The sequence below is a fragment of the Melanostigma gelatinosum genome (assembly GCF_949748355.1).
Source record: "Melanostigma gelatinosum genome assembly, chromosome: 8".
Lineage (NCBI taxonomy): Eukaryota > Metazoa > Chordata > Actinopteri > Perciformes > Zoarcidae > Melanostigma > Melanostigma gelatinosum.
This window is the reverse complement of record NC_136641.1, coordinates 21,747,835-21,764,792: the sequence shown is the minus strand read 5'-3', so window position 1 is coordinate 21,764,792 and position 16,958 is coordinate 21,747,835. Positions and strand designations below refer to the sequence as shown.

At 46.6% G+C, this 16,958-nt stretch overlaps 1 protein-coding gene across 1 annotated transcript in view; it reads left to right on the top strand.

Annotated features, from left to right (window-relative positions):
- Positions 1-4,046: 4,046 nt before the first annotated feature.
- camta1a (calmodulin binding transcription activator 1a) overlaps positions 4,047-16,958 on the top strand; it is a gene marked incomplete at its 3' end in the record, with an annotated part of 108,538 nt that continues 95,626 nt past the window's right edge. The window contains exon 1 of the mRNA XM_079274118.1: positions 4,047-4,170. Coding sequence (XP_079130244.1) covers positions 4,051-4,170 — 120 coding nt within the window. The 5' untranslated portion in view covers positions 4,047-4,050. The remainder of the gene's footprint in view (positions 4,171-16,958) is intronic.

Sequence of the window (16,958 nt, the reverse complement as noted above, 5' to 3'; positions counted from 1 at the left end):
TGTGATGGCTAAAGGCTCTGATGGGTAATTGAGAACAGCAGGTGTCGCCTCCCTTCTGAGCTACTTCAGGCCCCAACCAGCTCACCCTCCGATCTTCAAAGTCTCTCCTCTCCTCTCCTCTCCTCTCCTCTCCTCTCCTCTCCTCTCCTCTCCTCTCCTCTCCTCTCCTCTCCTCTAATCTCTCCTCTCCTTTCCTCTGCTCTAATCTCCTTTCCTTTCTCCTCTCCTCTCCTCTACTACTCTCCTCTCCTCTTGGCTGCATCGCCAGTTGAAGTTGCTGGGGAGAAAAACAGCATGTATGGTATTAATCAAACCCAGGGCATCATGGGGAATAGGAAGGGGGCTAGAGCACACTTATCACTGCTACACCGGTTCACCAAGACAGAAATCTTTCATTCTCTGTAACCCTTTTGACAAGAGGACACTCGATACAGTTGAGTAGTTTTGAGTCTGGTGTACAGTAATAGTTTTGTTCCTAGCTTATAAATGAAATATTGAAGACGTACTATGAATCTTTTTTTATTTGATGTATTCCCTGAATAGCTTATACTTGCCAAAACCGTGTCTGTACTTGCGCCCAATAAGCCTGTTTGTGTTCCTCATTAATATGTTTATTCAAGTCACAACTTTTCAAAGTTCCGTCAGTGTGTTTTCACAGAACACTTTAGGATTTCAGGATGATTCACCAGAGCTGTGGATTCTCCTCACTGATCCCTGTCGGAACACGAGAGTCTCCCACACAGATTTCTCTCTCTCTCTCTCTGTCTGTTCTTGCTTCTTCCCCCGTTTCTGTGTGAGCGCCTATCGGCCTTTAGACAGTGAGGCTGTGGGCCTGCCTGTGAGCTCCCCTGCTTTGGGTTTGTTACCCATGCTGAACACGTCACCAACCTCATAACCCCCCCCCCCCCCCCCTCCTCCCCTGACTTTTTCGAATGAACAAATCAGATTGAGCGAATGCCATTACCTGGGTAAATGAATGATTCCTAAAGGACTGGACAAGGCCTAACACCACCCTGAGGGTAAAGCTTGTTATCACAGCAAACTCCAAAGAGGAAAGAGGCAGCTGTGGAGCTTGTGTGCACTTTGTCAGAGGCCTGTATTTCCATATTAATCTGCCACATTTAGGCATCTGAGACAGAGAGCCTCCTGTCACGCTTCTTTGACAACAGAGCAGTTAGCTTTTCCCCCCTCATGTATAAATATGTATAATTCTGATAAGATTAATTGAAACGCCTAAGTATACAGTGGTAGGAGATGAGTGGGAGGGAGAGAGTGGGAGACAGCAGCAGACAGCTGCTGCCAAAGTGTGCATTTTAGACTGGCCTCTGCCTCAGACCTGCTCCAGAGTGGGTGCCGAGGCTCTCTCCTGCCGGTCCAAAGTGCCTTGAATTGAAAATAGCATCTACCTAACAGTCCTCAAAAATAGCTGAGCTTATACGTTTTTTTGGCGCAGAGCCGATAAATGCGGCGTGGAGCCTCTGACTCCGAAGCCTCACCCCAATTTCCAATGATCCGGAGGAGATCAGATAGCCCTGTGTCATTTGATTTTCTGCCTTATCTCATCTGTGCCCATCTTTTTGTCTCAAGCAGGGCTACATTTTAAGAGGCGCACACGCCTGGTATCTTTTGAAGGACAAAACTTCAGAATGACAGCGAAACAAATAATCAGATCGCATCGTTGGAGAGGGCCATTCTGCTGTTTGAATGATGCCAACTGCTGATGTCGGCGTGTCGGACGAGTGTCCTTAGAGTGGCATTTGGGATGCAAATCGGTGGAAGTACATGTTGAGGTTGCAGCAATCGGCAAAGTTCTTAGTTCATGAGTGTCATTTATGATCGCGCCTCCGCGATGGGTGACATTACGGATGCTGTCAACTAGAACACGATTTATACTTTGTGTATATCCCACACAGCCATTGAGCAGTTCCACTTTTCAAACTGACCAATAAAAATGTCTTGTTCAATCGTTGTTTTCTGGAAAGTAGGCTGAGTGCTCAACAAGAGAGGGCAGTGAGTGAGGAGACAACAGCAGGAGAGAGGGAGGTGTGGGAGAGTGGAGGTGAGGGATCCTGAGACGGATGAAACAAGAGGGAGAGAGACAGCAGAAGAGGAGTCGGAGCGAGGGAGGAGACAAAGACCGTCCCCCGTGCGCCGCTCGAGTTGACTGACGGCAAGAAGGGAGGAGGAAAGGGAAGAAGGGAGATCAGCAAGGAGTGAGCACGTCAGTGTGTGAGTGGCGTCTCTCATTAGAAGGTGCTGTCAGGGGCCACAGAGGGGGGACTGCAGGGACCCCGCCTCCCCCATCTCCTCCCCCTCCGCTGGCCCCTGAGATCCGGCTGGGAAAATGATTGATGAGTGATACCAAGATAAACACGCGCGCTGGCCCCAAAAGGCAGCCCTGCAAAATGATGCATGCAGCGTTATAAATAAACCTTATGGAGAAAAAAAAGAAGCTTTACAATAAACAACAAAACAATGCAAAACTGTTGGGTTTTCTTATTTTGAATTTTATTCGAGGGGACACAAATCAACCCAGCTTTTCTTCTTTGCGTTGATGAATTTTTTGTGTTTCTAGTTTTATATGTGTGTGTGTGTGTGTGTGTGTGTGTGTTATATGCATGTGTACAGTGAACACAAGGCTAACAAGGCTCACCAGCTGTCTGCGTTCCAGACATCTCTTGGGTCAGATCTTTTTTCCCGTTGATACTTCCGACCTCGAAGCGTTCCAGGTGCACGACGCCGAATGTAAACAAAAACCATGGCTGACCGCAACAAACGGATATTTCACACAACAGAACTCTCAGCAATGCAGCGTTCACATTTTGGGTGCACGTTTTCCCTTTCTCAATTGCTTACTGTAACCAGCTACCTAATAACATTGCCGACATATTTTTGACATCAATTCACATGCAGAAGAGGTTTGACTATATTATAATGTGCATTATTGTTGTTAAATATAAGCAAATTTACTTTAAGTTGCCTTTCAGTTGACAGTCTTCCATTTACAATGTGCGCTTCCATTTTTGTGTGACGTCAGGCAACAGTTTACAAGTGGGAACTCTGACTTTGAGTGGTCTTCCGTTGTACTTTTTCTCGTAGGAGGTCAGAAATGGTTGTGTGTAACGCAGCATAAGCCCCGCTCAACAGTTACTCTGCCTCCTCAGCAGCTTTGGCAGACTGCTTTCCCACTCAATCACCGAGAGGCCCCAAACACTGAGGCAAACCTGTTCTCATTTGGTCGAGCTCCAAATCATAGCAACTGTGTATAGTGTGTCTGTGTGTGTTGGAGGAGTGCAGAAGTGCTTGGGGAAACTGCACTGTGTATGGATTCATGCTGCAGATAGCCACTCCACAATGCACACAAATACAAATACACCCACACAAAACTATGTTCAACTGCTCACTAATTGTTGAGTAAGTCATAAATGTTTGATATGCTACACTTTCAGTTAATGTTCAACACTGAGCGCCAAATGCCTCTGTTACATATCGAAGTGGAAAGGCAGATTATCATCAAATAGTTACATTATACCATTATGAGCCTACAGGCCGTGGTCTGGTGGAGTGAGAATGAATTATGAATGGAGTGTAAGGGAGGATCTTTGCTTCCCCCGAGGGACTTCCAACACCACAACTCATTTAAGTTGGATGAATCACAGATAAGAAAGGGACCCCCCGCACACCCCCCACGCTGCTTGACTTACACACTGCCCTTCATGTAATTTACTCCGCAAGAAAAGTGTCACTTCAGCTGCTCGTAGCACACACACACTTCTCATTGGGAGGAATGTATGCTGAAGGGCGCTTTGTTCATTGTCAAACTGTGCATACCAGTGCTGAAAAACACCATAAAGAAGCCTTGTCATCTAAGTCACTGGTGCATTTTCTGCCCGACGCAGACTCGTGTCGGGCCTCTTTGTACATCTCTAAAATGAGTCCCCGAGCTGTGCTGTAGCTTTGCCTAAAAAAATTCCTCTCATCTCATCTTTCTCTCTTTTGCTCTCCCTCTCTCTGCCCGGTCTCCACGGATCCAGGCCGCAGAATGGGTCGATGATATTGTACAATAGGAAGAAGGTGAAGTACAGAAAGGATGGCTACTGCTGGAAGAAGAGGAAAGACGGGAAGACCACACGGGAGGATCACATGAAGTTGAAAGTGCAGGGAGTCGAGGTGAGTGCGCTTACAAGAGTTTGGATTTAGAGGGAGTGAAAGGGGTGGGGGGGGGAGGGATGTGGGGCAGGCGAGAGCCAGCCTTCACCCTGACACAGACAAACACAGGTCCACAGTGAGCTTTCCCCTGACTGTAATGGAGACAGTCACATGCTGCAGTCGGCCCGTGTCTCCAAGGAGCCTTACCAGGAAACAATGCGGTACAACAATAGTTTTCCCTGGGAAGCCAGTGGAGTGGAACCAATTGTTTGTACCTTATTAAGGCTCTGGATGTTGCCTTTGCTCCAGAGAGCCTACATTAATCTTGCTGTCTCAAAGCAGTACTGTCGAGCTGGCGCTCCCTTACCTCACTCCACGTCACTCCGCATACCAGCCGCTGCCATAAAGGGCCCAGATGTTTTCCAGCCCCAGACTACTTCATCGCCTTTGCTTTCAGCAGTGCTAAAGTTTGGGTTCGGGTCTCTTTCACATGATTAGCCACAAGCACAGATGCCAGAAGCCCAGGAGTTGAGCTAGAGAAGAGTTTTGGTCTGCTATTCGTGTACGTGTGTCCACGTGCACGCACACAAACACGGTCACATGATTGACACACACCTACCCACACACCTCAGGGAGTGGTGCTGTGAGTCCGTGTCACACAGTGCGACAAAGACAAAGCTCAGGCATTCTCCCAACAGGGCCACTGCTCTCTGTTTGTACTCCTGCAGATGTTTGTCACTCCAAGAAAATGGCCTCTTCCTCGGCTTTGCCAGCTCAGTGTCATCTCTAGTCCTGCAGTGGCCTGATAACCCGTTTGGACAACGCACATCCATCCGTTACATATTTTTCCAGTTTCTGACTGTCCTGGCTTCAAGTCAGCCAGCTTGCATTGACAGGGTTGTATTAACATGTGAATACAGATTATGTGCAGTAGTTTTTAGCGTGTAGGCTCTGACCTCTCCACAGAATACACGTCCAGAAAGGGCTCGGGAAGTGATTCTACCAACAGGATAGGGTCATACCTGGCAATTACACTTGTTTTTTGGGGGTGAGTTTACTTTTATTGACAGGTTCTTTAGGCTGTCATACCAGCTTTAGCTCTACCCCCCCATTGCACATTTGTGGAAATCCAGCCTCTGGTTATAATGAAAGATGGTTTTATGGCTGACCCTTAAGTTCTGTCCTCAAAGTGTCCCTCCCAGAAGAGGGGAGGGGAGGTATGATATGGTAGAAGTTGAATCTTGAATCTAGAAGTTCTCTGTTGAATGTGGCTTCACATATATCTGAAACTAGAAAGTGGCAACAGATGCCAGTTGAATATGTCCCCACATCTACCTTACTTCTAATGTCTGCTATATCATCGTGGCCCACTTCAGCACACACGAAAGCACTGCCCCCCCCCCCCCTCCAAAGAATACTGTACTGTTTGACACTGTCCTATTTTCCAGCATCAATGCTGGTCAATGCTCCAGAAAAGCAACCATTTTTCTTTCAAGCAACTCTCTCAACTGGCACATCACAGCCACTGAATCGTCTCTTGGCCAGCGATAACGCGTGTTCTTCCGTGGACTAGTAGCTGTCACAACAGACAAGGAGAAACACTGTTACAGTATAAAAATATCCAGACCTCTGTGACCAACTCATCTTTATAAAAATAATATAAAAAAAAGACATTTCCTGGCAAGCCATAGCTGAAGAGATCAGCTCTTAAGGGGAGGAATCTCGTGAAATAAAACACAAAATATTCTCGAATCCAGGGCAGCACTCCAGATTCTCTTTCTGTGCTCCATGCTGTATATGCTGTGTGGTCCTGATGACCTGCCAAGGCGTGTCCGATGTGTACTCGGGCCGCCGAACGGAGCACATCATATGATGCATTGCTGCACTTTGGTGGCGGCGTGGTTTGGATTTTAGCCAGACTGAAAAAGAAGCAACACGTTCTGGAAACAGAAAAGGTTACATAACCCTTGTTGAAGAAGAAGCTTTTCTTTACATTCCAGCCGACACTCGACATGAACATTGAGTAATGCGCTGGTGACTATTACAGTATTTTATGTCAATGAGTAGCAATAAGCAGTCAGGCTGAGCTGCCGAAGCACTAAACCTGTAGTGTGCAGTGTAAAGTGTGCAACACCGTAAGACAGAGAGTGTGATTCTGCATTCTGTGATTTTGGCTGTGGGATCTCTGATATGTTGCAACCAGTCTAATTTACCAGAGCTAATTGCTAATTGTGCTCAGCAGTGCAAGGTGTGAAGGTGAGCTTAGTGAAGTGAGAGAGAGAGAGAGAGAGAGAGAGAGAGAGAGAGAGAGCACAGGTAGAAACTGACTCATGTGCAAAGCCACATGGGATCATATAAATCGGACCAAGATTACTGCTATTTGACATGCTGTACATAAGAAGACAGTGCACACATTGTCTGCGCTGAGTCACACTGCTGTGCCTGTGTTGTGTGTTCCTGTGTTTCTGTGCACACATCCATATCTTGCAGCCTTGGAACACCTGAGTCATGTCCTTAAACAGCTCGCCCCTCAAGACTGACAGAGAGAAGTGATCCATCACTGCTGTAACCAGCCTATGATGGGAACCGTGACCCATAATGCACAGGCATGTTTACTGTAAGCACAGCCAAATGACTTGGCCTTTGACTTCTGTACAGCTTTCTGCTTACTAGTCTGTTTCGATGGAGGAGGCAAAGATCCATTTAAATACATAATTCATACCATAGCTTCAAGGCAGGCCACAAAGAGTGGCCGTAAGTTGAGCGTCATCTCAATTGCTCTACAAGGGAGTCTTTACATCCCTCACGCTGAGCTGCAGCCGCTCTGATTCCCCAGCCACCCAGTGCCTAATAGAGGTTCTGTGGCTATTTCATGGGCCAGGTTTAGTGCACAGAGAGGACAAGTGTTGTGGGTGGTTCAGGCCGGTGATGTTCAATGGCTCCGGCGAGAGAGAGGCTGCAAGTCCGGGAGCGAAGGCCCTTCTGGGGCCTGCAAGAGGCAACCTAGCGTGGCATGAGTAGATGTCAGCGTGTGCTGCTTCTGTCCTGTCTGCTCCGCAGTGCTGGTTCAGCAGCCCTTGTAAACCGAGGCTTTACCCTCTTTCTCCCTCGATCTCGCTCCCTCTACCGCCCTTTCCTCTCCTCCCCACCTCCTTCTCCACTACCCTCCAAGTCCACAGTCCAGACGGACGGAACCTTGAGTTGGGGCGGTAATGCTCCCTCTTCCCTAAAATTGGAGCGCAGGGCATGTTGCGGCATTAGCGCTTAACAGGCCGTGAAATAGCAGCCTGCCTTCCTGACGTCTCCCCCATCACTCCAGGTGAGTTGGCCAGACGGCTGGATAAATGAGCAAGCAGCGCCCCCGTCTACCAGCATGCATTTGGGGCACCTGAGGAGAGATGTCCATCAGTGATTATCTCACCACACCCTGCTCTTACCAAGCTCCAGTTGTTCTCCAGCTCCTGGCCACAGCCAAAACCTCCATGGGGATCCTTGCAAACCCCTGTGGCGAGGACGTCCGGTGGCTGTCTATCAGTTGCACCACGTTCTGATTAGTTTTATTCTCACAGAGTGACGTAATCTTAATTCAGGCAGTCTCAGAGTATGCATAGCTCTAGCATCCCCTGGCTTCTCGCTGTGAAATAGCAGAGACCTCGAACGCATCTGCTCTGACTGACTCCAACTGATTTCCGTTCTGCTTCTTGCCAAGCTCCTACCCCGATGCTACCCCTTCTCATCGTCCGATTAGCTGTCCACGTCGGCTTAACACCCCCATGTCCTCCACCCCTTCTGTCCCTTCTCCCCATTATTCCTAAGCTTTAATAAACTCCCTAAAATACAGATCGATTTTCTCTTAAGTGAAGGTGGCAGTGCCTCTGACTTATTTCATTACCACAGGCTAATTACACCGATTGAAATGAGCTTCTGCTCTTAAGGTGTGCTGCGCTGCTCTGCGCCTCTGCGCTCGCCACACTTTAATGCCAATACAGTTCTCTAGCAATTCCCTAAATCCCATCCCTGCCTCGGCTCAACCCCGCCATCCTTTCACCCGGCCCTTTCACCCTCCGCCACCTAAATAATCAGCTGGTGCGTCCTTAGCCCCCGTAACTTGTCATTTCATGTTGGATCCACCCTAATGTGTGATTTCAACTGTGCAACTGTGCAATGAAGGAAGGTAATGGAGCATGCTGGTGGCTCAATCGCTCTGTTCATTGATAATGATGAAGACAAATGTCAAAACATTAGTTGCTAACGTTGTAATGGAGTGGATGCGCGCTGGATGCCACACTGCATTGGCTTTCAATATCACATGACCTTCAACATGTAACTCCTCTTCACTCGTCTTGCCCTTCATTTTTGCAGCAAAATCAAACATTGAAGGTTTTTCTCCATCCGAGCGCGTTCGTATCTGAATTCAAAATTCTGTGGAGACGCAGCTTCATACTTTCTTCGTCTGCTCGTTAAAACATGATGGGTGAAAAAACGCCGTCCCACATGTCCACGGTCGACCTGAGTGGGTTTTCATTGGTAAGTTATAACCAAACTTGCTGCGTATCTGTGAAATAGAGCTGCTTTGTGTGGCTGTTTGTGTTTTCAGTAGCAGCGGTAGCACTGATTTACAGATGCAGTGGTTGATATCACCAGATTGTGAGGCCAGATGTGAGAGGGCACTAAACAAACCCCTGTTTCTCAGAGGAGATGACGCTGTGCATGCTCCCCCCCCCCTCCCCAGCTCCTGCTCCAAGTCAACTGTGAAATTAAGATCAGATTACTGATACAGCCAAATAAAAGTTTTTATTTTCCATTTTTATTCAAAATTATAGGCTGTCTTTTCGACAGCGGTCAGCTGCCTGCTCTGTAAAGACAGTGAATCGATTACTGCTTCCATTGTCTTCTCTCTTCTCCTGGAGCCTGCTTTGTTATTCTCTGTTTTTTTTTCTTTCTTCCTTCCTTTGCCTTGGAGCTCACACAGCTATATCTCTTCCTTTTTGAATTACCTGATTGTGGAGGAGTTAAGACCAATCTGTTTGTGATATTTCAAAGAATGGTTACCATGGTTATAACTCTTAACCCTCTCCTCTCACAGTGGAGTAACAGTCAATGAGTGGTTGCACAGGCACAGGAAGAATATGGTTCAGGTACTGCAGGTCTTTCTCATTTATTCATGCTAATACAAGGTGAACATGAACTTGAGATGAAAGAACAGAAAATGCTTCATGGTATAACAAGGAACAATCACACAGTGGACACAATTTCAAAGGCCTTTGTTAGAAATTGCAGCATTTAGCTTTGGATGTTGCCATGCAAAAAGGGAGGTAGGTGATGGAGCCAGATATTCATTTGAGTTTGTGTGTTTTTTATTTTTTTTGTACCCAGCACAGTACATTAAAGCAGTAATCCCCTCTCCAGCATAATGGCTTAATGGGGGTTGTTATGTTGTTATTAGTGACTGAACCAAAGCCTTCCCCCATGAACGCCTTACCCCCAGCATTGGGAGTGTCCACTTTACCCATGGTTTTCCTTGAAGACCGCAGTAATTAGTTTTCCTCTCTTACTTCTTACAATTGAGAATCACTCAGCTGCAGTTAAGCCCTCAGTGTGCCTTTCACCTTTCGCCTTATCACCATTTCAATCCAGCAGCCGGATTTGAGGGGCTAATTTTGGAAAAGTTGCTTTAGGGAGCGGATGTTATAATGGGCCTGTCAAAAAAAATAAGTTAATTATCGACAGCTTCCGTTATTTAATTTACCACTTGTTGCCACATGTGTTGTCGTGATGAGCCATCTCCGTGAGGGTCCCCGTCTTTATTGGGAAGGGTTAGGAGGAAATTTACCAAATAAATATTTTATATGTCGTAAAACCTGAGGAGTTTGACCTCCATTGAAAGACTGGCTTCATCAAAGCTCCCCACTGCAGCTTCAGACCGTCCTCCTGGATTCCAGTGAAAAAGGGAGAACTGTCCAGCAGCTACACACACACACACCCGCTGCATAGCTCCAAACCAATGCAGAGGAGTAACGGAGCACAGTCAACGTGGAAATTACTGGAAGTTTTCATTCTGTGGGGACACTTGGCCCCAAAATATTTTGAGACAGAAACAGGGCTTCTACCCAGTGCTTCACATTATTGTTATTTATGCTGTTGGTACACCAAATCAAGTGATTTTTGCCAGCGTTTGATAAATAACCCCCATGGGAGTGGCAGAGCAGAACCAACTCCAGATATGCAAAGTAGGGGCAAGAGATTTGGAGAGATGGTGAAGTAAACAGAGCACTGCAGGCAGCGAGCAGGCTTCGCACGACTCTATGTTTTTGTGAATTCTCCTTTTGTTTGGTCTCGTGAGCGAAACATAGATCCCTGAGCAACACAGGGCCTGGGTTTCATGCAAATGAGCAACTTTCACCGAGGCGTCGCCCTTCTACCATTTCTCAGTTCCAGACCAGAATGCTCCTCAGCGATTCACCCTGATTCCAAATACACCACCTCCAAGTGATACACTGTGCAGTGTTGGGTCCTGAAAGGCCCACTCTGGTCTAGGCCATTGCTGGATTCAGTTGATTCACTTGAATTTCGAGGTGGGACTTCAAAGGAAAGCAAGTAGTTTAAGCATCAACTCACCTCCCTTATGTCAGGGTGCGAGTTCTTTGAGAAGTCTCTGTTTAATGATCTACAACCAGCTTTTGAGTGGTTCACACATTTCTCAGGCATTTCTACAGGTCAGGGTCAGCTGAGGTCTTGAGTATTGAGTAGAATCAAAGAGTGGTTCTCTATTCCTGAAAACCTGTGAAATGCATTATATAGATTGCTTGAAATGCCTCGGATAGCTCTTCGGGACATGCCTTTTACTGAATCTGCTAGTTTCCCTTTCTCCCCATCTGTCTCTATTTTGTTCCCTTTCCCTCTCTTTCTTGCTCTATTTCATACCTCCATCTGCTTCTTCCCTTTGAAAATAGCAGCCTACTCCAATGGTCTCCTTTAATGTGAGGCCATTCCTGTGGCGAAGGCAGACCCCTGTGTCAAGAGAAGCAGTTTTCTATGCATGCTGTAAGGCCTTGGCAGAACCATCTCTTCTTTCCCCTGCTGGCTCTGGAACACTTGGTTCTTTTAATATCCTTCAGATGGCGAACGCAGCACCGGTGTTTAGGATACTACGATACACAGAGGGGCAAGGGCTTTGAGGAGGATTTAACCGGTGACATTATCTCCTCTTTACTCACGAAGGCAGTACAGCTGGCCCCACAATTCCACAGCTTCCAGGAGCTTTTTCTGCCTCATCTGCAGAAAAATATTTGTGTATTGACGTTCGCAAAGGAGATGAATTTGTTACACCCAAGCGTCTCGCTCATCGGCTACCTTTATCTTCCTTTTTGCTTGGCTATTTATTCTGCTGGCTTCTGCACATGTCCAATGTATTATTAAGCAGCAACACAGAGGTTTAGATGTGCTGCTGTGTTACATTGAATAGCTGCAAAATCAAAATGTAGCATTGCCCCAACATCCACTCTTCAAAGGAGGTATAATGAGTGGAGCTGCAAAGTTCAAAGAGAATGGTTAAGTGTTTGTATAGAATTATACAGGGTGAGCAACTGTGCTTTCCTCAGAGTGATATTGAAAGGTTTGATATTTTACATGAAAGGGTGCTAAAGAGCAGTTTAACACAGGAAACAGGTTTAACCCTTCTGCTTTGGGCAAGAGAGGAATGACTAATGCAGATACAAGTCTCCTCATTAATGCTCTCATCTTTAGTTTAGTTTTGTTCCTCGTAACTTGGTGCCCTCCTGTATTCTGTTTCTCTTCTTTCCATCGTCTCTTCTCATATTTATCTTGCATTCCACATCTCTCTGATTCCATTCCTGGCTGTTACATCAGCGCTAACCTTGTTCTTTTCAAAGTAGTCTGAATAGATGTTCCCTTCCACGTCCTATGCATCACACACATCTTTCGGTTTCTGTTGATTTTCAATGCCTTCTGTTTTTTTTCAATGTTTGTTTTTTTTGTGTGTTGATGTTGTTCTGCTGTGTACATTCTGTCGATAGTGCTGAAAGGAAAGGCAACAACAGACAGTTGTGGATTTCTATTGCGCACGTAAATGTGAAGAGAGAATGAGACATTTGTATCAGCCCAAGGGGGTGCTAAGCTTGTTCTGCATTGTTTGTCGACATCGGCCCCCTGTTAATGCACTGCCACTAAATAATGGCCCATGCATGCAGACAGCTGAACGTGCACGCAAACTCAAACACACACACATTGTTGCTTCTATTGTTTAGTTCTGACTGGATCTCAGGGGAAACCTGCATGGACGTATGCATGTATGTATGTGTGTGACACACATGTGAGTGAATTTCCACACTGAACGTACACAAAAGCCGATATAGCAAAACCACAATTCATAAATGGAGCCTGTTATTGCTAGAACATTTTAGTTTAAAGATACCCCTACCAAAAAAAATCTCCTGTGTGATAGATGAAAATGGGAGAGATAAAAATTAATCAAAAAGACTGTGGACTGTGGAAAATAAAAGACTGATGAAAAGGAGAGGAGGGAGCAAGAGAGGCTTAGAAGGTGGATGGATGGTAAGGGGGGGAGGGGGGAGTGTTGAGCGGAGAGGAGAGAGAAAGCCGGAATGAACGATATATAGCCCCTGGCAAACAGAAAACAATTGTTACACTGCCTCCCATAACCCACTTCAACCTTAAACAGCAGATTTTTTTCACTCAATTAATTTCTACACATTGGAGCAGGGGCCTTGGCTGAAGCGGGGCTTTTATGTGCTCCTGCAGCTACACAGCCTATACACGTCTCTCTCTCTCTCTCTCTCTCTCTCTCTCTCTCTCTCTCTCTCTCTCTCTCTCTCGCTCTCTCTCGCTCTCTCTCTCTCTCTCTCTCTCTCTCTCTCTCTCTCTCTCTCTCTCTCTCTCTCTCGCTCTCTCTCGCTCTCTTTGTCTGACTCTAGCTTTTTTTCTCAGAAAATGAACATACTGCATTTGAATGGACTGGAACACTTTACAGTAAGAGATGAAGCCTGAATAAACAGAGGAACAGCATATATTGTACAAATGCAATTGATGGAAACTGTCCTTTGATTCTCCAGTAGGACAAGAAATGCCTTTTAACCTAATCAGTGTTATCAAAGGCGGTCATGTAGCGCTTCATGCAGACTTTGAAATATGATTTAAAAGTGCAATACAAAAATGTATTCCGGTATACAGGTCTTAAGTGATTTTCCTCAGGCAATACATGTAAATCTGAAAGAAAGCAAGAACATCAAGAACGGTTTACAGGAAGACACCTAATGGAAGAACAAGATGTTCGTACGCAGGACTAATAACAATAATGACAAAAAAAATAACGACAGCAATGATAATGGTCACGCACACAGGAGCAAACCGGGCCACGGTGGCCCTTTGTGGACAGCAGGCTGGTCTGCCCGAGGGCTGAGAGAGGGAGAGCAGGCAGAGACAGATGGACAGGTAGATAGGGGAGGGCATGACTGAGCTGTGTCTGTGTGTGGTGAGTGAGGGCCAGTCAGAACAACATGAATCATGGCTCCAGTTGAGAGAGGAGGAGATCAGATCAATAACAGCCCAGAGGAGGGAGAAGAGCGAGAGACAGAGAAAGAGGATGAAGGGAGGACACAGGAGGTGTTCATCACTGGACCACCCCGACTGCCAGCATGCTCACTTTTTCTTTTTTCTTTTCTTTTCTTGCTCATGCTGTACAGTTAATGTATTGAGCGAAGCACTGGTTAATTTTCTTGCTGAAAACAGAAACATAGATACACTTAGATACTGACACTGTGCTATTGTGTAAGTGGGACTTATTGATTATTCAAAGACAGTCAAACAGGCTATTCATGGTCCTCCTTTGCAAGGAAACATAATGATGCTCTTGTGCTAATTTCATTTCAGCGAAGCATTGACCTACAATTAATCTAATCATTCACCCTTAAAGTGCATTTCAAAATATTCTAGCCAGATTTTGAGTGATTTTGAGTGTGCAACGACAAATCCATCTCTCTTTACTCTCAAAGTCTTGAGGAGCATGTTTGATTGCGCATGAGCAATTTCCATTGCGTGTGTGAAAAGTGTGTATGGGAGTGCACAGGCTCAGCAGTGGTCATTTCTCATTAAGGGACCAGTGAGCCTGGGGAGAGGCCTGTTTTTACAGAACCTTGTGTGCATGCTATAGGAGGAGCAGCCACAGAGGTAGTGGCTGTCTGGGTGTTTAAGCATGCCGCACACACATACATTGTACTGTGGAATGGGCAAGCAATTTTTCTCATCCCTCCTTTTTTTTATATAATTTGGTCGATAAAGGTGAAGGACGTTTCATCGCTATTTCTCCCCCCCCCCCTCCCCTCCCTCCCCCCTGACTCCCTCCCCCCTGACTCCCTCCTCCTCCTCGTGCACTCTGTCTCAGAGTGAAATCCCGAGATAAAGCTCGGCGGCGCTCCATGTTTAATGGAGCTTAATCCCACAGATTTGAGATACGGAGCTGTGAGGTAAGTCCCTCATGCCCATCTTCACTAACACAGAATGGCCATGTGACCACCTAATTCCGCCCCTTTGCTAGATACAGACGGAAAGACAGACAGGTGGACAAACGGACAACGAAAAAAAAACATGAATCTGCCAAGGACAAATGTTTATTAAAGAATTCATCAGGAAAAGGGTTGTGCATTTCTCAGGATCACAAGATGCTCTCCATCTCCGAAAAAACAACTTATTTGCCATACTTTTGCCTCAACCGTGCCTCAGTAAAATGTGGTCATCTTTACTTCGGCTGGTCAGTCAACCTCCCGCTTGATGGGGGATTTATGAATTAATCTGCAACACAGAGATAAATATGAGCCAAAGTGACGAATTTGGAGAGTCAGAAGTGAAAGCTTAGTACTCCAGCCACACAATCACGTCAGAGTTAAGAGGGTTGGCTGGCTTGAGGCTATTTGTAGAAGCCATGTGCTGGGAAGTATTATACCCACCAACAATCCTCCTTAAGTGATGAGCTGACAATTTACTATTCACCCTGCCAGTGAAAATATGTTCAATCCGAGTGAATAAACCTCCCATGGCAGGCAATACGCCAAGCCCTCTTCTTCCATCTGACACTTTTTGTTTCAGAATAGCCACCGTGGGGTTCAATTTACCCCGAGACATGCTTGTCAGGCCCGCTTGACATGAGCTGCGTTGTCAGTGTGTAAAACAGTCCACATGGATGATTGCAGAGCAGCACTGGTTGTTAGTGGGGTTTGAGAGAAAGGCAAGGCAAGGCAAGTTTATTTGTACAGCACATTTCAACAACAAGGTAATTCAAAGTGCTTCACATAAAACCATTAAAAGCAGGAAATGTGCACGCTCCTAAATATGTCTGTTTTTAATATATGCTCTAAAGGGTGTTGAGAGCGAAAAAAGGAAACAAGCAGCTCCTCTTATTTAATTAGTATCAAGACTCTGCGGAAAACATGCAACTCCCCACAGATCTCCTCGCCCGCTCTTATTCCACCTTTTCTCTCTTCACCCATTATTTTCTTCCCTTCTGTCCTTCATCAGCAACGTTCTCCGATCTTCTCCTGTCTCCTCCCCTCCCTCCTTCCTTTCCTCTCAGGTATAAGACACCTAATTGTCACGGGAGTAGAGGCAAACCGCAGGGCGAAAAACACAGAAACACTGTGTAGTTATTGTCCAAAACAAAAACAGCAGGCTTCAGCAATTACACAAACCGCACACACACACACACATGGGCATCATGGTGTCAGTGTAGTGGGGGGCAGAAGCTGAATGTTTGGAGCTGTGTTTGTGGTTGTTTATATGTGTGAATGTATGTTATTGGCAGGTGAGGGGGCACGTCGTCCTTTATAGCTGCACTCTGTCTGGCACTGTCACTTCAAGGTCTCAATCGCTTGCCATTCTGGGCCCCAACCAGTGCCAACGCAACCGATCCACCTCTGCCAAGGTCCTCCACGTCCCTCTGCCACTGCTCTTCTCTCTCCTCCTTTGCATAATTACCCAGGTAATTGTGGAGTAATTGACTGCATCACCTGCTCCTCGGAAGCTCTGGCATTGTTTAATAAACAGCTGGAATATGCGCCACATGTTGTTGGAGAGCAAGAGGAAGAACATATTGGGGCAGAGGGGGAGGGCTGGAGATTGGGGAAAGAGGGGGGGGGGGGTAGGACTGCAAAGAGTTGGATGGCGGAGTCTGAAAGGGAGGACGAGAATGTACACATGCTAATTTCCCGAAACACAGACGCACAGATCTAACATTCTCTAGGCAAGTCCTGAACCTGTTATGCAAGGTGAAGATATTATTGCCTGTGGAAAGATTGGTGAGGGAGAGGGTAATGAGAGTGGGAGATGGATAGATTCAGAGACACGGGGAAGAGAAGAGGCAACAGAAAGTGAGTGAGAGGAAAGTTTCAGGCATGAGAGAATGAGATGGATAGACAGAAGACGGAGCGAAAGAGGAGAGAGGGGTGATGCGAGCCTCTCAGGGCTAATGACATTAAGGAGGTCTGATGAATCGACACCCGCTGAGTGTTATTGACGTCCCCTGAGCTTGCCCAGGCAGAGCCAGCCTCCCTGCCCGGGTATTGGCTAGCCCTGCTCCTCAATTAAACTGCCTGATTAGATTCCCTCGGTTGTGCCCTCTCACGGGGTGAGCAGGGTGGCATGATGGATGTGATGGGCAGGATTATCAGCGAGGGGTGTCACCCGTGCTCCGCCCGGGGGGGGGGGGGGGGGGGGGGGGGCACCAGACGATGGGTTTGACCAGTCGTCGCAGGGGCGTGTAGGCGGAGGGCAGGGGGGCG